Source organism: Stegodyphus dumicola, chromosome 3 (assembly GCF_044657685.1).
Source record: "Stegodyphus dumicola isolate Sdum_Otavi_A_Nest chromosome 3, ASM4465768v1".
In the NCBI taxonomy this organism is placed as follows: domain Eukaryota; kingdom Metazoa; phylum Arthropoda; class Arachnida; order Araneae; family Eresidae; genus Stegodyphus; species Stegodyphus dumicola.
This window is the reverse complement of record NC_140770.1, coordinates 91,878,608-91,902,163: the sequence shown is the minus strand read 5'-3', so window position 1 is coordinate 91,902,163 and position 23,556 is coordinate 91,878,608. Positions and strand designations below refer to the sequence as shown.

The following is a 23,556-nucleotide window of genomic DNA, read 5'->3' as shown; positions in this document are numbered from 1 at the left end:
TGGGACTGAAATAAGCTGTTAATTATTGTTATTTAACTATTTATCTGAGTTCTTAATTCTTATGCTTGCAATAAATCGCGAAGGTACTTGCTTGACATAAGATGGGCGGTTATATTAAAGGGAAACTGGCTAATAGAATTTAAACTTAGAATCATAGCAGAGCTACTATTCTCAGCAGATTAAAGTACACACGTAGTTTTCTAAAAGAACGTTTATAAGCTCCAAAATTTGAGTGAAATGCTATACAACAAAATATTACTTATATACTCGTACTAAAAGATATCTTTGCACATTTTGAATCTAGAACAATGCATTGGGGACAGCTAATCAAAAATATTATTTATATACTACTTATATTATATACTTACTTATATACTCATTATTATATTTTATAGTTATTTATATACAAAATATTATTTATATATTATAAGAAGTCTTTGCACATTTTGATACTAGAATAATGGATTGGGGAAGACTAATCACTATATTTTTCTTAAATGCATTTTGTCAAAAGTAAGCATTCCGTGGAAAACATTTCTAAACAAAAACCCAATAGATTATTTTAGTCTTTTTATTGATCAGTCTATATAATATCATATTTTTCTTCTAAACCGTTAGGGCTAATTGTTTCTTGAAAATTCTTATATATCCTACGATATGTCATGTAATTCATCCTAATGAGGTAATATATATCGAAAGCATTCAGTATTTTATAACATACAACGCAAAGATGCAGCAGAGATTAACTTATATCTTGAGCCTCCGATCAATACAGTAAAATACAAACTTAGATCGAGAAGGTGACGTACGCATTTTTCAAGAAGTTCCATTATGTGTTTTTTTCCGCAGGATTATGTCTTTTATAAGGTAGGTTATGTCTAAAAATAGACTTTATTTTTAAAACTGGATGTTGTGAAAGAAAGTGGATAGATCTTACAAGAAAACGCCGTTGTTAACGGATGATAAAGGATTATGAGCGGATGATAAAGGATTACATTAATGTTGCGGTGTATATTAATGAAATTTCTAAACTATGCGTCAAATTTCACATTCTTTAAAATCCATTTGACATTATTTTTAAATAAAAGTCCTATATCCACAGCGTAATGGTTTTGCCCTTGATACCGTATTTCTTGGAGATCTAACATGATTCTTTTTTGATATAGTGTCTCCAAACACGGAATGCAACTCAAAATTAAAGATTTTTCTGAATTAATTATTCCGAAAACAAAATTATCTCTAATTTAACCAGTACTATTGTTATTAACAAAATGAAGTCGGTTATTTAAAGAAAAATATTGATTTTATGTATTTTAATGTTTGATTTCTTTTATAAGAATAAAAGAAATCAAACATTAAAATACATAAAATCAATATTTTCCTAAAAACAAGGTCTTTTTCAGTTTCGGCGATACGGAAATTAAAGGGTACGTTACTGATTTGAGAAATGATGTAAACCAGTACACAAATTTCGCGTATTCATTTAAGTTAAATCAATAACTTATAAAAGATGTATGTAATATTATTTTCTTTTCTGTTAAATAAGAAATGAAAAAACTAAAAGCACAGAAATAAATTAGTAACTCTTATTTTCTTGGCATAGAAAAACCGAGCTGGATAACTTGAATTTCGCATGTTTGGAGTCAAGGATTCTTGAATGTTTATTATTAGCATGATAAATGTTTTCTTTATACCTTGAAAAACAAAATTCCACAGTTTCCAAGCATCCTTTCATTTCAATTTCCTTCCCAGCGTCGTGTTTTTTACAGTCTCCTTTGTAATGAGAAATTTTAAATTTTATTTTCGTTTCCACTTTTCTTCGAATGTATCCTATCTTCGAGCCGTCCAGCCGGTATAGTGGTTAAAGACGCCAAATGTCAAACCGATGAATGCAGCTCGAATACCGTAGAAGGCATAGATGTTTGTAACCGTAAAGTGTCTGTGCAGTAAGGGAGTACTCAAAATACAAGGCGAGCTGAAAATCCTCTCGAGATGTTGGTGGTAGGGCAAGAGGGGGAGAGAGACAAACGGAATGTTCTTTGGAGTACTCTCCTTCAAAACTGGGACAGAAGCTTTAGAGTTAGCAAGGGCAGGCGATACCTAATTTAGTTACAGAAATGCCCAGGTTTCCTCCTCGCTTCAATGTGTATCTGTATCTTTTCTTCGCATTTTTCCTCATATCTTGATACCTGATTTAACCTATTACTGAATGTAGGCTTCTTAGAAGAAACACTTTCCCTGCTCATTTATTGATGATAGCTTACACATTTCATCTATCCTTTATACATACTGTGTAAGCATTTACTCAATATGTTTACAAGCAACCTCTCTTTATGTCAAAGGTATTAAGTAAGCACTCCAACTCAGCCGACTGCTATGATTTCATTTCATTAGTATTCAGTGGAAGGACTGAAGCCAAGGCGTTATCCTTCACATAGCCCTACAGAAAGGTATTATAGAAAGCACGACCTTTTGTTCTTTTCGCCATCGCCTGGTACACCAGGGTTCATCAGCCTGTTGAATCCCGTAGATGGAATTAAAAAGAACTAGAGCGTAGTGCAATGTCCTATGGGACTTGACTAGGGAATTCTGGAAAAGGAACAGGAACGAGGAAAGAAAGTACAAGATGGGGACACTTCTAATTACGATATTATCGCATAATTTGGACGTTTACATATGATAACGCCAGGGTATAGATGTATAGATGATATAAATGCAGATATATGGACGAAATCAATGCAAATATGTAAACGTTACAAATGAAGCAAGAAGAATATACAAAATTATCTTAACAAAAATTTAAATGAAACATGATTATGTACAGTGTCTAGATACAGCTGAAGATGGTATGTTACTAGTTGCAACACATTAGAGTGTAGGCGAATCTCCTTGTAATAGTGACAGCATAGGAAGTACGATCTGGAGGGCGATCGATTTCTTATCTTGTAACATATTTTTTAAAACTGGCAGCTGAAAGATTATCACTCAGTTTCGCTGAATTACTGGATTATCTTACACAACGTAATACCTAAATCAGCATATTAATATTTATATTATTACTAATATTTTGTAATTAATCAAGGGCACCTAAGCAAGCGTAAAACCTAAATCAGCATACTAACATTTCTAGAAATCGTATTAACTTTAATAATAATTTAGAAAGGAGCTTTGTTTACTCTGCTAAGTTGCTGAGATTGTGCATATACCTACTAGCATATATTAATGTACATTAAAGGCAGCGGCAATAAAGATATATTTACTTCAAAATTGAGTGAATGAAGAATTTTAAAGTAAGGAAAATTACAAATTCTAAGTTTGTAAGTTTATAATCTTTTTCTAACGCATGTTAGTTACATGTTATATGCAATTAATCCTTCGCTTTACGAAATTCGGTTTTATGAAAAGCGAAAATTAGTATCCCTTTATTGATTCAAGACATCTGAAGATAATTTTTGCTTATATGCAGAAGGTGAAGCCCGAAGGTTCAGCATTTAAATTCATGCAATGATTACATAAAAAAAAATGGGTGTAAACTCGGATATAGTATACAATAGAGCAGCGTTTCTGAACCGGTGGTACGCAAAGAAACAAATATTTTTAACAATTAAATTTAAAAAATCTCGCGAAGTAAAAGAACAATTGACAGCAATTTCCTGTGATCGAACTCTAACAGAAGATTGCACAAATAACACGCTTGTCAACTTTTGGATAAACCAAAAAACAAAAACAAAGAAAAAAAAATTAAAGACATTTCAAATAAAGCTATCAAACTTTTATTACCTTTTGCGCAACCTATTTGTGTGAACAAGGATTTTCTTTCATGTTATATTTAAAAAAAATATTGGTAGACATTTATGATGCTTCGTACTCTAATAGCAGTGTTTCTAATGCAAATTAATTAGGTCAACATACGGCTGCTGTCAATATTATAAATTATGCTAGATCATCACCAAAGAGAATGACACTTTAAATAGATATAAAATGATGTTATAATGACTGATGACGTTTGACTATTTTTCAATTTCTCAATGAAAATAAAAAAATCTATTAATCTATACAATATCTAATATATAAAATATATAAAATCTAATATAATATATAATGTATAATATATAAAATATATAAAATCTAATATATAAAATCTAATATATAAAAATCTAATACAGAAAAGTTAAAACTGGATCCTAATTTACGGTTAATGTCTAGTGAAATAAAACCAGACATAAAGAAATCAATCCCTCTTAAATAGACCCAAATTTCACACAAAATTTTAGAATTAAAGTATAGCTTAAGTTTTGATAATTAAAATGGTAACCAATTCTTAATCTAATATTTTTATGTGTGCATATTTAATACATATAGCCAATAGGTTGTGCAAATGGGAAAATAGATTTTTTTAAAGTATTTTCATTGAGAAATTGAAAAATAGTCAAACGTCATCAGTCATTATAACAGCATTTTATATCTATTTAAAGTGTCATTCTCTTTGGTGATGATCTAGCATAATTTATAATATTGACAGCAGCCGTATGTTGACCTAATTAATTTGCACTAAAAACACTGCTATTAGAGTGCGAAGCATCATAAATGTCTACCAATATTTTGAAAAAATATTTAGTAACTCTTAGAGAGACTGGGGAGAAAAACTATTTAAAAGCAATTGGCGACACATGTGCTAGAAATGACAACTATCGATTTCCAATGCAGTTATCATCTTTTTAAACTGCAATCTCATGCAGCACGCACCTGCTGATCTCCAATATCGAAAATTTTAGCACGGGTAGAATTCGTCGATATTCTACATTTTTCAAAGTATAAAATTTAGAAAATGAAGGATACCAAGGTTTCCGAATCTTTATTCCAAAAAAATAGATAAATAAATAAAAAATAAGAAAGAGGAGAGAAAATTTGACTCTAATTCGTTTCTGAGACAATAATAATTCATCAGAAATGCAAAGATTATTTAAATCTTGTATTTAATTGTTGTAATGATGTAAAAAGAGCAAATATTCATTAGAATATAATGAATTATTAACTTAATTATTCATTATATTCTAATGACTCTGCTTATTTATAAGCCATTTAATTAAATAAATATAGACTTAAAAAAGAATCTTCCTAATTCTAAAAGAAATCACGTTGTTAATTACACATTTTCGGGAAAAGCATGAAAACTTGACCTTTTTTATACCTTGATTTTCAGGCAGATTCTGTTGTATTGGGTCATCACTTACAAAGCAAACTCTGAAACATTCCGTCGACAATCGCCACGAAGCTTTCAAGGGTGCCCAAACATGCGAATAAATATGCAGGTGCGATATGAAGCATTTTGCAATCTCTCTCAACCTCCATAGATACATATGTCGCCCAACATACATATGCCACACTAAACCACACTAAAAACAATGTAAAAAAATAGCACCACTTTAAGAATAGAAAACAGATGCTGTTGAACGTAAGGAACTGGGAATGCTAATATACTTATAAATAATCATGATGTGTACTTAGATATGAGAACACCCATGGTACACATCAGGAAAATACTATACTACTTTACCTGCGATATTTAGCTTTATAGATTTCGTGCGCAATCTGTATTATGCTTATATGTTTAGATGGAATCTTGTTTAATAATGGATGTTTGTTAGTTTAGATGAATCTTGTTTAATAATGGATTTTTGTTGGTTTAAATGAATTACCTAAAATGTCAAATTTTAGGTAATTCATTTAAATCAGTGGTTCTCAACCTTTTGGAAGCTGCCGCTTCCCTAGGGAGCGAACCATTTTTCAAAGCTCCCTTTGTGAAAACCCTGTAATTGAGGTATGGGAAAGGGGGCTCTTGAATTATAAAAGCAAAAATTCTAAATGTTTTTTCAATAGACTTACACACCAAATTTTTGTATTTAACTCGATAATTTTGCCTGGAAGATAATTGCATTCCTTTTGCTAAAAGTGAAATGACTGATGCCAGAAAAAGTGCTTAAGCGAGGTTTTATGTTTAAAAATTCTTTATGCTTAATTAAATTATAAGGTATTTCTCCCACCTTTTTAGCAGGTGGCCAGCACGCTCAGCGCGTATTCGAGAGGTCCGTGGTTCGAATACCCGCGGGGGCATTACTCACTTTCATCTCTCCTGCTTTCAAAAAATGCAAAATGTCTCTACAAAATAATTTAAAAAGAACAAAAAAATACACTAAAAGAATAATATCAATGAAACAATGAAGTATGATCAGTGGGATGTCTGTGCTTATGGTTCAAAGCCAGTTTCTGAACGTTCGGTTCAATAATTTTAGAGAAATGAAGGCGCATGTTCCCTATTTCCACGATTTGGAGTCGACTTCTCTTTTTTGTATCAACTCTTTGCCCATGGTATGAGCTTTCCCCGATTTAACAATTAATTTTGATACATTATAACAGACTATCAAACCATTGTCGCATTTTTTGATAAGGTTGCTAGTAACCCTGAGACAAACAGTACCTTCAAAAACTTGGCTCCGATGCTCGGGAAAAATGACAAAGCTTTATTTATTTATTTATTTTTGTCGGGATGAATATTTTGCAGATTCGTCTCACCATTCTTATAACTGCATGAGGAGAGCCACCGCGTAAGTTCGTTTTATGGCTGGTACATATAGTGTAAATCTAATAATCGATTTAAATTTTGGGGGAGTTTTTAAATTAAGTTCGAATGCCAAAGCATGCTTGCCACCCCCCTGCTGACCAAAACAAGTTCTTCGCCCCTCAGCATCCTTCCACTGCCGCCTGGGAAGGCGGTACCGCTCCCGTTGAGAACCAATGATTTACACTATTGTCTGATTTAATTGATATATTTCTTGCATACATATTTATATCTAGTAATACCATGTGTTATTTAAGTAAGATATTTATCTGTTGAGATAAATATTGTTTATCTTACTTATAATTATCTTACTTATTAATATAAAGTACAGATTTTTTTAACATTTTATGTTTTGCTATGTAGCCGCCCGGCATAACGCCCGGTATAACACTAATAGTGATCCTGACTGCCGTAGCGATGGTCCCGGGTCCGAATCCCAGAGAAGGCATGGTTATAACTGTTCGTTCCTTCATAGGAGGCAATGGTGACCACCTGTTAGGTGCTTCGATAATTAAATCGCTACCACTTCGGGCCCTTGTAGCGGCCACAGCAAATGACTATAAGAAAATGGTCTGTTCTCGTGAAGCTGTGGAACCAGTACCTGCTTTTCATAGGATCTTAACTAGTCAATTTTCATTTTATTTAACTTTAGTATATCATTTTGGTATTCATGTATAAGCCACTATATTATGGTTATTTAAGAAATTGGTCTGATCATCTTGAATTATCTCCTGTTATTCGTCAGTTGAGCTCGGATTTTGTTGTATATATAACATCAGTCTCTTAGCACTTTTCTCTTTAACTGAATTCATATACACATGCATAAATGCTTTATTTACGTATAGCATCATGGGAAATAATAAAAACTATTCTGAAATTTAATATTATTTTAACTTCACACAGTATTTTTGTCAATTTTAAACTCGAAAATAATTTCAAATAGCATTTTTCCAGTTTTAAATTTGAAAATTCATTTGCAAAGGTTTGAAAGGAGAGTAAAATCCGAACTCATAGTAAAAACTCAAACATAAGCTTTCTTCCAAATCTGTCTGCAATACTTAATTTTATCTTTTCGCATATAAATGTGAACAAAATATTCTAAGTCCGTTTTAAGTAGCATTCATGACATGTAAAAAGCTTCATCTTTTACAATTCTTAACATAACCTTGAAATTATTATGCGGTATGTTTCCGAAGTTTGACATTACCCAGGTTTCATTCTAAATTCCTTTACTATCTATCAATTTTGTACTTTCATTGATAAGTAGATCTAGTATATCCATCAAGGTAAAACAGAAAAATTTCAGACGATATTATGGAAGCGTGGTAGACTGACGCCGTCGTAAAATAGATAGCAAATTGAAAACCTCTTTCAAGACAGAAATAATAAAAAAAAAGAACTCGTTCAGACATATACAGGCAGGAACCATTCCGTTGACAACCTCAGCGAAGAATATATTGCGAGTATGAGATATTGTGTCTTTTACGTCTTCACGTAAGAAAATCTTTCAAGTTGCATTTTGCTTTGTAGGTTGTGTTCTCAGTTTATTTGACGATTGAAGTGCTTTTGGGTGTTTTTGTTATTTCACCGAAGAAACATTTTATTACTTGTAGTTTGGCTTCTTTTATGAACATACCCACGTGGAATGTGTTTTATGTAATACCAGGTCGTAAAAAATCGACATTTTCCTTAGAAATACTCGGTAGAAAACTCAGTTTATTCCATTGTTAGGAAAAAATTGTCTTCCGTCGGTTTTTCCTTTTTGAACCGTTTTTCCCCTCTCGTTTTTTTAAATTCGGCGTCATGTTTTATCGCGCACCTATTTTTATTTTAACACGTTCCATAACTGACATGAAAAGTAATGAAGAGTTTCCGCCTATTTATCACTTTCCATATTTTGTTCTTCATTTTATTAAGTACAATTTATTCTTGAATTTGCATGTGAGCAGCATAAAATTCTAATTTCGTTATTTATTTTATTATACTAATGGTGAAACCTCATTTCTCTTATTGATTTTCATCCGTAAAACAAAAATGTTTCGTTGTTTACTCAAGTTATTTTGAATACTCAAATTAAATGTGTAGCTGAAAATGCTATCAACTATATACTTTTCATGAACAAACTTCCATTGATAAAAATTTGAGGAAAACCTCAGTTTCACGCACTGTACAAAACTATGACAAAGCTTGGAATTCAGCTCCAAACTGTTACTGAGCATAGTCGATAGTTAGAAGGTCTTTTTTTTTAATAATACATACATAAAGATGAAGAAATAAACAAACATATAGTTACTTATTTCTTACTTGTTTTTCCGATAAAGTTGTTCATTTAATTACAAAAGCAACTAAACTTTTGAAGTCTATGCTATTTTGTTAATCTGAGTAATAGCAGTTGATCCCTTGAAAATGTTTCAGTAAAAATGTGATAAATTACAGTTGTGATTATAATTTGTTTTACTTGCTTAAAAATACATTGCTAAATTTTATAAAATGATGTGCTTTATTTTATTGCCTATATTCCTTACCCAGTTGAAAATTATACAGCTTTTGCGTTTAAAACAATGCCATGGTTAAGTAAAGAAACATTCCAAAGAAGAAAGTGAAGTGTATTTAATGACGTTTGTTACTTTTAGGCACCTTCAGAGTCGTCCTCAGACAGGTCTAAATGTGAACTGCGTAGACCCTCTGGGAAGATCGGCTCTTCTGATGGCTATCGACAATGAAAATCTGGAAATGGTTGAGCTGCTGATAGAAAACAAGGTCGATACGAAAGACGCCCTTCTTCATGCCATCAGCGAAGAGTACGTTGAAGCTGTGGAAGTGCTCTTAGAACACGAGGAAGCTAATCATATTCCTGGAGAACCTCACGTAAGTATAGCTAAATATTCTTCAAAACCATTCAGGGTACTACATAACCCCGAAATTTTGAGAATTTAAATTTGATGTGCAAGAGGTTTAAATAGTGCAGTGCAATATTAATGGATCAGTTAAGGAGATAGAATTTAAATCGGGGTTGGCTGTAAATTCAATCCATATATTTTTTATATCTATGCATACGCAAATCTGAATATGAAGGAAACAAGCACATGAATTCGCATCAGTTATTGCACAGAAATCTGAAAATATAAAGATATCTTAAAAAGATATGTATCAAGACTTGCTCCATCTTCTTGCTCTCAGAGGTTATTTGAAGGTAGTGAAAATTAGAATAATGTTAAAAATACTTTGTTACGACAATAATTAGATAAAAAATCCGTGGAGAGTGATCCATATTAGGAAGGGTGTCAGACCACAATCAGGTCAAAAAATGTTTCTTTTACTGCAAAACATGGACATAGTTTTGCAGTAAAAGAAAAATTTGTCCTTGCGAATGATAAGATTATCAGGCGTATACAACCTTTTCGGAAGGTCGCTATATGATTGTATTAAAAAAGAAGAAATCCCCAGACAGCAGCCACTAGAACCAGAATAAATAGGTTTATTGTTTACCATAAACTCCAAAGAATTAGTCTGATGCTGCGTTTAGCAGCTGCTGGCAACGGGGATATAGCTACCTTCGCAGGACTAGAACCATCGTTTCTACAGTGGTCGACTCACTATACTGGTACCGAGAAATCCGACCAGAGCTGAGTATATTGCTACATACCTGTTTAGATACTTCAAGAGTTTAGGTATCCAAGTTTTGTATGTGTGGCCTTTGTTATCAATTAGTCAGAAGCCTATCACTTGCGTACTATTTTCCTAAACTCTCTTTAGAGGGTCGTTTTGAAAAGATTCGCAAAACATTTCTACCAGAGATTTTAGATTTGTCTGACCTAAAGCTGTCTGTTAGAAATATTAGCATCTAGAAATTCATTTGCATATCTATCTTTAATTTGTATATACGTGCCTTCAAATTTTAATTACTCTTGACTCTTAGAATTTTGATCTTATGAGGATGAGAGGATGAATATTTTTTATTTGAGTAATTCTTTTATGAAACACATATTTTTCAGTGATTTTGTTTTTCCTATACTATGCCCGTCTCGTTATGTATAGTTCTGCTAAATGTATTGTTACCAAAACGCCTCTCGGGATCAAGAGTGCTACAATTAGAAAGTCTTATCTGATTCCGCTAACCAGAAACATGATTTATTGACCTAATCTATAAGAGATATTAAATCGTGCAATATTTTTCTAACACTCTGCATTCTCTGATTGGAATGGTTGTACTCTTTCTCGACTGAAATCGCTATTATTTAAATATCTTTGCTTTTTTTAGAAATTTTCTAATGAATTAAATTTTCTAAATTTTTTAAAGGTTTCTGAGCTGTACTTTGCGTGGAAACATTCCGTATGAAAATGCATATGGGAACCGCATGAAGAACACTTCGAATGAAAGTTCCTAATAAAGATAGTTTATGAAACTTCATTCTGGAAATTTTTGTAAATTTCGACAGCGACTTGTATTAATATACGAAACATATTGCTTAATTATTGAAGCTCATAGAAACCATATCGATATATGTAATTTGACTATTTTCATAAGATAAGAAAGATTTTATTTGAAATATGATTAACATATCATTGAACTAAAATTTAGCATGCACTGCAAAACTTCCCGTATATTTAATTACATAACACCATTTTATTTAAATATCGATGTTTATAAATTATTTGGAAACCCACAGATTCTCAAACAAAATCATATATGGAATTTTGTATATATGGATACATACATATAGTATTAGTGGGTTATATTTTACATTGAATTGTCTTTTTCGCTTTGTTTGTTACATTTTCTAACAACTGAAAACAATCGCTTAAATTATACTTTAATATATATATAAATTACTAATTAACCTTAATCTATGAAAGTTGAAAGTTTTAAAGTTTTGTTCTTTTTGTTATCTATCACTCTATTTATTACCAATTTATTTATCTATATCTTACTTTTCCTAAAAATTAAGCATTCTTTCAAATAATGAATAGCACTTGTAATCGCGTAGCTGTAGATAGGCAAAATTAAGCAATGCCTAATGGCCCAAGCCATTTGAGGGCCCACTACCTTTTGATTTTTGAATATTCGAAAAGTAATGATAAATTAGTAAATTTGTTGCCGAATCCATCTTTGATACTTTATACGTACAGATTTAATTTAAAATTTTAAGAATAACTTATGCTATTAATTGTAAAAGAGATATATATTTTCTTTTCGAGTAATATAAAAATTAGGCATAAAACTGAATGCTGCAGCAGCCTATCTTCTTTGTCGTAAACGCAATGCTGCGTAATGAGAATTCTTTTTACTTTGGCTCCGTCTGCAGTATAATAGCATTGTCATCAAATCCGCATAAGCAATCTAACCGAAACTATCCTCTTGTTTTCGAGATCATCACTTTAGCATTTGTTTTTCCCGTGTTTTTTTATTATTATTATTATTATTATTATTATTATTGAGCGTAAAATTGTATTTAAGCATAGCAAACAATTTCTGTCAGAAACCAAATGGGCTAGTTTTGGTTAGACTGAGCATGAAGACGAAGGAGCCAACGAAGGAGGCAGCTAAGCGCTCTCATGCTATACTTCTCTGTGTACTAGAGTTAGGTCAGCAAATTTTCAGACCGCAGACGCTTAAGCAGATGCTCAAGAACTGCTTGATTAACGCTTGGTTGGAAAGTAAAATTTAAACGTAAGAAATATTAAAATAATTATAACAACCCTGCTAAAAATGCTCCATAGAAACCAGTAAAACGTTTTATAGACAACTTTATAAAAACACAAGAAACACATTAAATATTATATATTACATGTTACATACGCACTACACCTGTGTAAAGATGGCTTACACCTGTGCAAGTCACTTGTGTAAAGAGAGACTACACCTGTGTAAAGTGCACAGTTAATACAATATAGGGGCAATGAAAATATGGCAATTCAAAATTTTAATAAAATTAATGAAAATATGGTAATTCCAAAATTTGGGAACTTAATGATAAAATAATGCCATTCACTGGAATGCGACTTCTATGGAAAGTATGCAGTCTTCTTATCATTTTTAAACATTTCTGTAACATATAGTACAGTAGAAAGATGATTTCAAGGCTAAAAATCATTAAAGAGTGCAGAAGAAATATGAATGAACAAACAGGATTAAACTATCTTTCTATTGAACATAAAGAGGCAAACAAAATGGACCTGAAAAACATAATAGACTCTTTTTGCTTCTACGAAAGCTTGAAGACAGACGTAGCCATAAATTCCACACATGATTTTATTCTTGGATAAATAATTCTGAGAACACATATCCTTTTTTGCTGCATGTCATCATTGTGGCTGCGCTATGCACCCCCACAATTTTATACAGATTATATGTTTAGAACAATGGAAAATAGCTGGCACAGGCTAAGTGAGCGATCTAGCACCTTAACGACAAGAGAGGTAGATACTAAGTGCGCAGTTAATACAATATGGGGGCTCAACAGAACGTTTCGGTTTATGTTGCTTATTAAGAGAAAATTTCACATCTCGAAATTTTGAGTTTAGATTCCGAATTAGATATGTCATCAACGTTACAGAAGCTATGTGACATAGATAGATATATAAACGATGCAGTTCGGAAACGTTATTACTATTTTTTAAAGAGGGAGAATTAAGGATTATTGCTAATGCAAATTATAATTATATATATATTATCTGTATAATTATAATAATTATAATTATATATATAATATTTATATAATAATTATATATATATATATTATATATATAATATATGTATTATAATATTAATATGTATATATATAATCAGTAAAAACATAAAGAAAGAAATTTGAAACTTAATACATATATATATTATACTTATTTTAAGTTTTGCTTAAGGACTCAAAATTTCTAGCTATACCACTGGAGTTTTGTCTACTTTTGTTCTCTGGAGACATGTTCAGAAGTATATTGATATAAAATCACCATTTTAATTAAACATAATAATATTTACCAACATCTTCTTACTTGTTAGGGGACTATAAGAGTATTTTTTGGAAAATTAATCACCTATATTATATACGCGAGACAATAAAGCTGAGAGAAAAATTAAAAGTGTACGAAATGATTATTAGAATTTGACTGAAACTTTTCCGTCAGATATGCTCAAAAATATTTAATACGTTTTTAAACAGTAATTATCTTTAATAGCTTTGAAATCTTAGTTATTATAGTACCTTATAATAAGTAATTTAACAAGCAATCATTTTCGGAGCTCTCTGAAACTCTTAACTATAATGAAACTCTGTAAGCAAAGTAATTTCAGCATACTTTACAAGAAAATAAAATAACTTATTCTATAGGTATATTATTGTGCATTAAATACATTTTACCCTAACAAAAACTAAAATGAATAAGTATGCATTTAAACATTTTCTTTTCGTGTTTGTTTGCTTCTATAACTCTTATCATGTATAAACAGTAGGTTTTTGAAAACAGGCAACATGATGAAACTGAGATGCCCTCACCAGGATTCGAACTCTGGATCCCCCGACTGCTAGCCCGATGTGCTTTCCAATTACATCACGAAGGCGCGCGGTAATGAGAGAGAAAAATTGCTTATAATTGTCAATGGATGTATATTATATTTTGTCTAAACCACAAACATATAATGAGGGAAAAATACTCTCTGATCAGCAAACAAGCAAAAAGAAATTTTTTGAGGGGGGAGTGGAGGATATGCCTGACTTTCCTTCCCCTTTTCTTTTGTTTCGTAAGAAATTTCTTTTTCTTTTAGAAAAAAAAATTCTATTCTAAAAATTCTAACATCTTTCAAGAAAGAAGTTTTTTTTTTTTTTTTTTTTTTCAAAATAGTAAAGAAATATATGAAATTGTCCTTCTTATACGCAAATCTTCATATACAAATGTGAAGCCTTTCAGATTCTTAAATTTTTTCCTGTTGAATAAATGCAGCTAAAAAATATAATTTTTTAAAGAAATTCAATACAGTGAAACTTTTATTATGCGGGTTTCATATATTCGAGCCTCCATTTTTCCACGTCGGGCCCTACGCGGAATAAAAAAAGTCAAGTTTTTATCAGTTTGTTTATATAGTCTCAATTTATTTCGTTTTTATAAAAGAAGGTGTTAAAATTTAGATGAAATATATACGGAAATACTGTCTTAGTTTTGTTTCAGTCGAATGAAAACAGCTATGTATTTTGTTTCACGTAAATGAAAACTTATAAAATCAGAAGCTATAGGCTTTGTTTTAAGGTGAATAAAAATTAAATCTAATACTACATGTACTTCACATGAAAACTGATGTATGCTTTAAATAACTAAAAATAAATTTCTTTTCTTAATGTGCCGAAGTTTGGATCGTATCATACAGAAACATCATTTTACAGAAAAAAAAATTTTCTTTTATTTCCCTAATTTTAAGTAAAGTACAAAATACAAATGAATTTAGTTTTGAATATTGTAGTGACCAGCGATTCTAGGTTTAATCTAGGAATATGGAATTCTGCTACAAGAAAGCGAAAGGGTATTTATGGATTTCAAGGAAAAAGTACAAATTATTTAATTTTCAAAGAAAGTATAACCTAATAAGTCCGCTAAAAATTTTATTATCTTAACTTTTTCATCATCCCCAAATCGATGTAATAACTATATGTGCTTGTCGTATTTTTGTAATTTTGACTTTCTTTCTTCTGGCTTATGTACAAGAACGATAAAAGCCTATATGTGAATACGTCTTAAGAGATAACATGCTTTTAACTGAACAAAGTTCTTTTATTAAAAATTTCTCATAAATAAATTCTACCTACTGAAACTAATTGCAATGAAATTGTAATATAAGATCTCACTCTTGTTTTGGAGCAAGTCTTCATGTTTGTGATGTTAAACCAAACTCACTTCAGCTAACAGCGTAGCGCAATATATAAATAATAGTGCTTTGAATAATTGGCCCAAGAAGTAACAAATGTATCAAAATTGGTTCATTCTTTACACACAAGTATGTAAACAGAGAGGGCTTGAAAGAAATTACTTTTTAAATTACCTTTTGAATGACTGGAGTTTCCAATCTATGACTGGGGTTTTCAATCTACAGTATAAGAACTAGTAAATCGAATAAAGCGAGGCTTTTGTCTCCGATAAGCATACAGTACTATTGGGTTGTCAAGAAAGTATTAATTTTGGTTTGAACAAATAGATAGCGTTATGATCGTTTTGTTATTCTTCTTTCAATCTTATATTTTCTTTTTCTTTTGAGATTTGGCAGCTGACACATTAAGGTTGCTACAGAAACAAATCCTGCGTAATTCTGTTCACAACTTTTAGTTAACGGTCAATTAATTCAAATCGAATCGTCATATAACTGTGCAAGAGATTGCAACAAGGTTAAATGTATCACTCATAATAATTGAAAATTACATAAAGTGTCTTGGACTCGTTAAGAAACTCGATATTTGGGTTCTGCATGAGTTGAAAGAAATTCATTTACCACAATGAATCAGTATTTGCGATAAGCAATTCAAAATTATGCAGTGGACCATTTTTTAAACGAATTATCACTAGTGATTAAAAATTATTTGTCTACGACAACATTAATCGAGAAAAATCGTGGTCCAAGAATGATGATTCAGCACAAATTGTATCGAAAACTGAATTGATTGTACAAATTGTATCGAAAACTGAATTGATTGTACAAATTGTATCGAAAACTGAACGATCGTACTGTCAGTTTGATGGGAGTGCAAATGTGCTGTGTATTTTGAGCTACTTAGAAGGAACCAAACGAACAACTAAGATATATGCTGCCAACAACTTATAAAATAGGAAGAAGCAATCAAAGAGAAAAGGCCAGAATTGGCAAACTGCAAAGAAATCGTATTCCATCGCAACTATACATCTTAAACTATTTTAGTTCTTAAATATTTTTTGCATGCATATCCATGGCGGAAACTAGGTGTAGAATACAATACGAACCTACACACTCGCTTAATATTTCATTAGCTTCTCTTTTTGAAACAACTGGAGTTTTGAAAAAAAAATTAATTTCTTAGAAACAAAATATTCTACTAAAATTAACTAATATTTTAGTAAATAAAATTTCTACATTAGAGGATGTTACTGATATTAAACTTATTTAAGGCAGTGAAGAAAAAAAATCCGCAACAAAACTGAAAAGGGAAACTCAAACATAGAGTAACCGAATAGATAGTTTAATGTTTAAAATAATTTTATTTCATTGAATCTTTAAAATGCAGTAAAGCTATTAGCCTAAAGTACATAATATTATGGATACTTTTTCCAGCAGTATGTATTGTGCAGTCTCCAAATGCACTTATATTCACGAAATGACCGTTCACTTTTAGCAGATAATAGCTTATAATAACAAAGCAAACAACCTTAATAATTGCCTAAAAAAGAGCTAAAACTTTATGCATATCATGGCACCACGCTGGTGTAAACTAATTATGGTTACTTTTTTCAGCAAAATGTATTGTGTAGTCTATAAATACGCTTATATTCATGAAATGACCGTTCACTTTTAGCAGATAACAGCTTATAATAGCGAAGCAAACAATCTTAATAACTGCTTGAAAACGAGCGAAAACTTTATGTATACATCATGGCAACACGCTGGTGTAAATATGACTGTTATATTAATTTCTTCACAGGTTTCGCATACAGCTTCCGACGCAATAAACCATTCGATTCAGAAGTTCCTGCAGCTTTTAATGTCTGTTCGCGAAATCATCATTGTTCCGAATTTACGTTTGCTCTACTAATTACACGTAACCCGGAAAGCTTATTTTCAGAGACGAGTAGAATTTTATGAGATATGGATATGCGGATATGATGAAGTGTGGTGGACACCCGCTCTTTAATACTAAGTAATGTGTATATTCCCCAGCCGCACTAATTATCCAGTTAACTATACTCCACAGGGCCCACAGTGGGCCCCGCCAGGCATTGCTTTGAATGCGTTGTATTTGATGCGGATATGATGAAGTGTGGTGGACACCCGTTCTTTAATACTAAGTAATGTGTATATTCCCCAGCCGCACTAATTATCCAGTTAACTATACTCCACAGGGCCCACAGTGGGCCCCGCCAGGCATTGCTTTGAATGCGTTGTATTTGATGCGGATATGATGAAGTGTGGTGGACACCCGTTCTTTAATACTAAGTAATGTGTATATTCCCCAGCCGCACTAATTATCCAGTTAACTATACTCCACAGGGCCCACAGTGAGCCCCGCCAGGCATTGCTTTGAATGCGTTGTATTTGATGCGTACAACATTGAGGGTTGAATCTTTTCTGGTGGGTATTAGATCTTTCTACCGCTTGACCAGTTGTTTGTCAGACCTGGAAAGAAACAATTCTTTTTCTTTTTCATGGATGCTTTTACAAATGATGCCTCTCGCACATACATATTATGGAGCACAGCTATAGATATGTTTGCATTTTTACAGATCTGTTTGTTATGATTAGATGTGATCTTTATCTTTAAGGTTACTTTCTGGAATTTTGAATGAGATTTTTAGGTTCTGACATCTGTTATTGTGATAGAGTTTTAGAATATGATAAGTAGCAAGGCTCTCAATAGGTTTCCATTGTTAAGAGTATAATTTTTAGCTATATTGCTCGATTGTTGCAATTCCGTACAGTTTCTTCTTAGAGTAAATGTTGTGGCATTTTTTAATATACTGCGTTATTTCAGTTTCACTTCTTGCTCTGAGAATATCCTTGTAATGCTATTTTATTCTGTGTTGCATAGCTTAGTGTCTCTTGTTGACAGAGGTTCATTGTGTTTATCATTTCTTTTTTGAGATGTTTGTTTTTGATAGCATATCTTATAAAAGGATTTATTTCGCTTTCAGAGTTCAGAAGTTTTAGATGAAGCTCAGCTGTAAGGAAGCATTTAAATATGTAGTATTCTGGGATGTCTCTTTCTCCATATATACATTGATCTGATGAGTTAAGTTTCTTGCACAAAAATGCGTGGAAAAGTGACCATACTCCGACATCAACTATGTTATTTCTCTTGTTATTGAACTAGATGCAGTGCCTACTTCTGAGAACAATTGCTAGGTCCTTCTCTCTTATTAGGCATTGTCTCACCACTTGAGCTTTAAATTCGTTGGTTATGAGTTTTTTTTTAGGTTTTGAAGGGCGAGTTAGGCCATGTTTTGCGCATTTTGACCCTAGCTGTTTCTTTAGCTAGGATGTCAGCCTCTTTCTTGAATTTTGTCCCTGCATGTGCTTTCTAACAGTCACAAAGAAATGCTGATTTTATAAAGTTCTTTCTGTAATCTCTTGGATTAATTCTGATCTATGGTGCGGATTCAAGATGTCGGGCATCGCTGAATGTGAAGATACATCAAGCTTTTACGGAGTTTGTGATGCTGTATTTTATTCCTTCCAGAAGAGCTACTAATTTTGCTTGGAATACAATGTTTTATTGGTACAATCGGAAAATTTTTCATTTTTGGGGTTGGAGGTCTAGGTAGATTTTGAATGCGCTGTCTTTACTCTCTTCTAGGCCGCAGTCTGCATAGGAATTTGGAGAATTGCTTTTCGTTTGCTTCTTTTTTCATTCTTAATGCCATGTTATTTTTCTTTCTTGGTTGGTGCTCCTATGGGTGTGTCAGTGTCTCGTATTTGTCTGCTATAAGCTCTAGGGAGTTGTAGTGACTTTTCTATCGTAGTTGCAGTACTATTGTCTTGTGGAGTTCTTGTTTGAATAAAATGTGGTCTGATGTTAGTGATTTGAAAGAGGACTGCGTTCCATTCTATTCCCTTCATTCACTTTGGAATGGTTATCATTTTGGAGATCATGTGTTTTATATAGTCTAGATGGTTTATAAAGTTAAGCTTTTTATCAATAATGATGCCCATTTATTTTAGGAAGTTAACTATTTTGATTTGTTTGCTTCGATTTCGAACCTTGGAAGTCTTGTTATCTTTTGTGAGGGTTTGTATAAGGGCTCGGGAATTTTCTTGTAAAATTATTAGTTTTAGCTGTTTGATTAGAGAATTTAAATTTTCTAGTGTTTCGTGTACATTTCTTTGTACTTCATCTCTGGAGCTACCATTCTCGATAAAAAGCGCATCGTTTGCCAAAACTATGCATTTAGATAGTTGGAGCTATTTGTATTGTATGATTTTGTCAAACGCCAGATTCAAAAAATCTGCATGAGCCCTGCGGACAGCCTTTGACTTGTACTATTTCGATTATACGGTTGTTATTTATAATTACGATTCACCTGCTAATGAAATAATCTTGAAAAATTTCCTAGATGTTTTTTGGTTTGTTTATGTCTTTCAGTATGCTGCAACATCCGGCTACCAGAAGGAATCAAAGGCCCTCTGAAGGTTTAGGCACAACAGAACTGAGTGCTGATTCTGCAATTTATTTCTTTTTATCTTTATTGATTTTTCTTTATAGATTGTATGTACAGTGCTCTTATTCGAAAAGAACCCGAAATGGTGCGGGCTTATCGTGTTGGACTTTCTTATATGATGTTCGAGGTGGTTCACTAAAGCTCCCTGCAGTATTTTTCCCATTGCATGACGAAAGTTTATTGGGCAGAAGGAATTTGCAGTTGATACATTCTGGCTTTTTTTTATTAAAATGGATTGTCTGACCTATATAAAAACATGTTGGGATGAGGCTTGTTTTTAGACATTTAATCATTTAAGAGATAGAAGACTTACAGTTTAATTCATTGAACAGTTAGAATTGTAAATAGTACGTAAGAGAGTTATGTATTCGTTCGGAAGTTGTAAGGATCTTAAGTTTAACTAACGTTTATTTTATTTTAAATCTTTACTATCACTTCTTATTTTCTACTTGCGTCCAGAATTAAAAGCTTTAACTTATTTATGCAAATTTGTCTGGCGAACGCCAAGTACTTAAGTTGTGGCTTTTTGCCAAGCGAGAGAGAGGAAGGAGTTACTCGAAGCAGGCCGCTTGCCTTTGAAGTTTTACTCGGTTTCTGGTTGCCTTCCAGGCCAGAGGTTTAATCCTCTTAATAATTTTAAACGTATTGTAGTGTTAACAGTTCTCTGTACTACATACGGCTTCCTGTTAATATACGGCCAATCTTCCACGTAGGCCCTTGTTTATTATTCCAAAGTTAAGTTAGAGTTTAGTTAAATATTTTTATATTCTTACGTTCAGACCACAAGTAGTTGGTCTCTGTATTCCGAAGTACGGAAATTATTGTAAAGAGTGAAAAATAAAGAGTTTCGTATACCCTTCCTGTGTATCTTGTCTACTTCCCACATTTATTGAACATAGCTTTAGTAAGCTCCCTGTTCCGAGTCAGGTTCTTCAATGTTCCCCAAGCAAGTAAGGAGAAACACTGAACCTGATAAAGTTAGCTGAATCCTCAAGTTTTATACTAATATTATAAACACTATTATAAATTCAGTTGCAAGATATACTTGTTTCGAACTAACAGGGAGATGTTTAGTTCAGTGATCTTAATTTTTGCGCGTATGATACTTCGGTGATATTTAACGTATCTTAGGTCGTTAGTTTCTAAAACATAAAAAAGGGAAGTCATGTTAAGGAATATTTAGATACTATTGATAAGTGCTATCAAACAGCATCTTTTAACATTGCCACTGACTTTGCATATTCATAACTGATTTCAGGTAATTTCGCAACAAAAATTCGTATGTGTCTGAAAATTTGGATAGTTATATCCACGAGTTGGCGTTCTAAATAACGTTCATAATAAAATTCTGTAGCAGCATATATAAAATGCTTGCATTGTTAGATAGCCATTTATATGCTGAAGAGGATGTCTTATGCCTTGATTTTATCTAATAATTGAGAACATAACATTTTTAATGAAAATAAGTGATTTTATATCCTCTCATAGACATCACAAAACTAGTTATAAATTCAGGATTTCAGGTTAGAACGTCATCTTTTGGGTATAATAATAGCTAGTGAACTTCCATACTAAACACTTTTTATGCAAAAAAACCTGTAATTTTATACATGTATCGCTATTTTCATTAATTTGTATCGCATCACTTAAAATTTTTTTTTTAATATTTACAGAATATTTTGATCTTGTGAGCACATAACTGCTTTTCTATTAAAGCATTTTTAATTATAGCAGGCACCATGCAATTTAATTTATTATCATTATTAAAACATATATACTGTACTTTCTTATCTTTTTATATCAGTACACATTTAAATGCCCGTCAAAAAAAAAAAAAAAAAAACAAGAAACTTAATTTTATTATATCTGTAAAAACAATTCATGCGGATAACTGTAATTCCTCATATGTGGAGTCCGGATAACTGGAGTTACTACTGTTTATGTTTTGTTATTAACTAATTATTTTCACTCAAAAAATTGAATACTTTTATTCTTTTCAGAGCTGGGAAGCCGTGGATCACGATTCCTCCACATTCACTCCTGATATCACCCCTCTTATCCTGGCCGCCCACCGCGACAACTACGAGATTGTCAAGATCCTCCTGGACAGGGGTGCCGTCCTGCCTGCCCCTCATGACATTAGATGTGCATGCAGCGACTGCGTCCGTTCATGCTCCGAGGATTCATTAAACCATTCACGGTCTCGCATCAACGCATACCGGGCTTTGGCCTCACCCAGCCTCATTGCCTTGTCGTCGAAAGACCCCATTCTGACGGCCTTTCTGCTCAGTCACGAGCTGAGGAGGTTGAGCTACTTAGAGCACGAGTACAAATGCGAATATATGGTATGTATGGAGATCATTATAAACAAGTGAAAAAGGTATTGTTTTCAGAACATCAAAAATTCTGATCAACTTTAAGATACGTAATAAAATTCTGTAGTAGCATATCTTGCATCGTCGAATCAACTGATCAACTTTAAGATACGTAATAAAATTCTGTAGTAGCATATCTTGCATCGCCGAATGCTTGCATCGTCGAATTTCTAAATGACTAACAATAAACTAACAATAAAGTTATTTAACTAACAATAAAGTAAACCATACATATTTATTTTTCAAATCCTGCGATGTCTGAGGCAGGAATTTTATTAAGCACTTCAGTTCCAGTCCAACATTTACAAAATCTTTCGATCTGAGTACGGTTTGAATTTGGTGTCAGTTTCGTAACTATTAAGTCTTTTAAATCACTTCTCACTGTCACAGCACTCATGCTAAATCTTTTAAGCCACAAAACGTGGCAGTAGCTTGCAAGCCGAGAGATCATTTTTCCGAGCTCATTTACATTTGTGGCGTGGAATAATTTTGGAAACGGGAGAAATAGACAAGATGCTTTTTTATATATATATTTAAAACTTAACATCGGACTTTTAAAAGGCAACATCACCGAAAAGTTAATGTATTTTGAAGATTACATAACGAAAGACCAAAAACAGATACTGAAGCAGAAAACTTAGGAAAAAAAGTTGCAGATGCAGAAAACATACGCAAGAAAGCTCTTACTGTCTTCGATTTTGTGTGTTCTTGCCTTTAAAAAAAGGTGGCCGCCAGGGAAACACTCCCTACGCTTCGAACACTTTTCCTGTCATTGGTGAGCATTGGAATCTGTAGAAACAAAATAACCACAGTGAAAAGATTCTTTCAAATGAGAAGGAAACAGTTAGCTGATGCTATAATTTTATAGCTGAAATTAATTTTATTTATACAGTTTGCATTTTCTAAACACGCACACACACACACATACATACACAAAAAAAAAAAAAAAATACTGAATTATATGCACTTTTCATGTTTTACATTTGCTTAAAAGTGAAGTAACATTCCTACTGGTAACATTGCTATATGGCATAAATAAAGTTTAAAGCTGTGAATACGCGCGTAATCTTGAATTTATAAAACTCGTAAATAAGAGAACAGTGGAGCGGAAAAATCTCTAAACACGGGTAGTTCCGACTTGGGTTTGATTCCAGGCAAACGGGCTGGCCGCATAGGCGTTTT

At 32.3% G+C, this 23,556-nt stretch overlaps 1 protein-coding gene across 1 annotated transcript in view; it reads left to right on the top strand.

The window, feature by feature from the left end:
- LOC118196742 (transient receptor potential-gamma protein-like) overlaps positions 1 to 23,556 on the top strand; it is a 712,826-nt gene that overhangs the window by 524,333 nt on the left and 164,937 nt on the right. The window contains exons 4-5 of the mRNA XM_085813073.1: positions 9,253 to 9,487; positions 22,000 to 22,344. Of these exons, the coding sequence (XP_085669199.1) occupies positions 9,253 to 9,487; positions 22,000 to 22,344 (580 nt within the window). The remainder of the gene's footprint in view (positions 1 to 9,252; positions 9,488 to 21,999; positions 22,345 to 23,556) is intronic.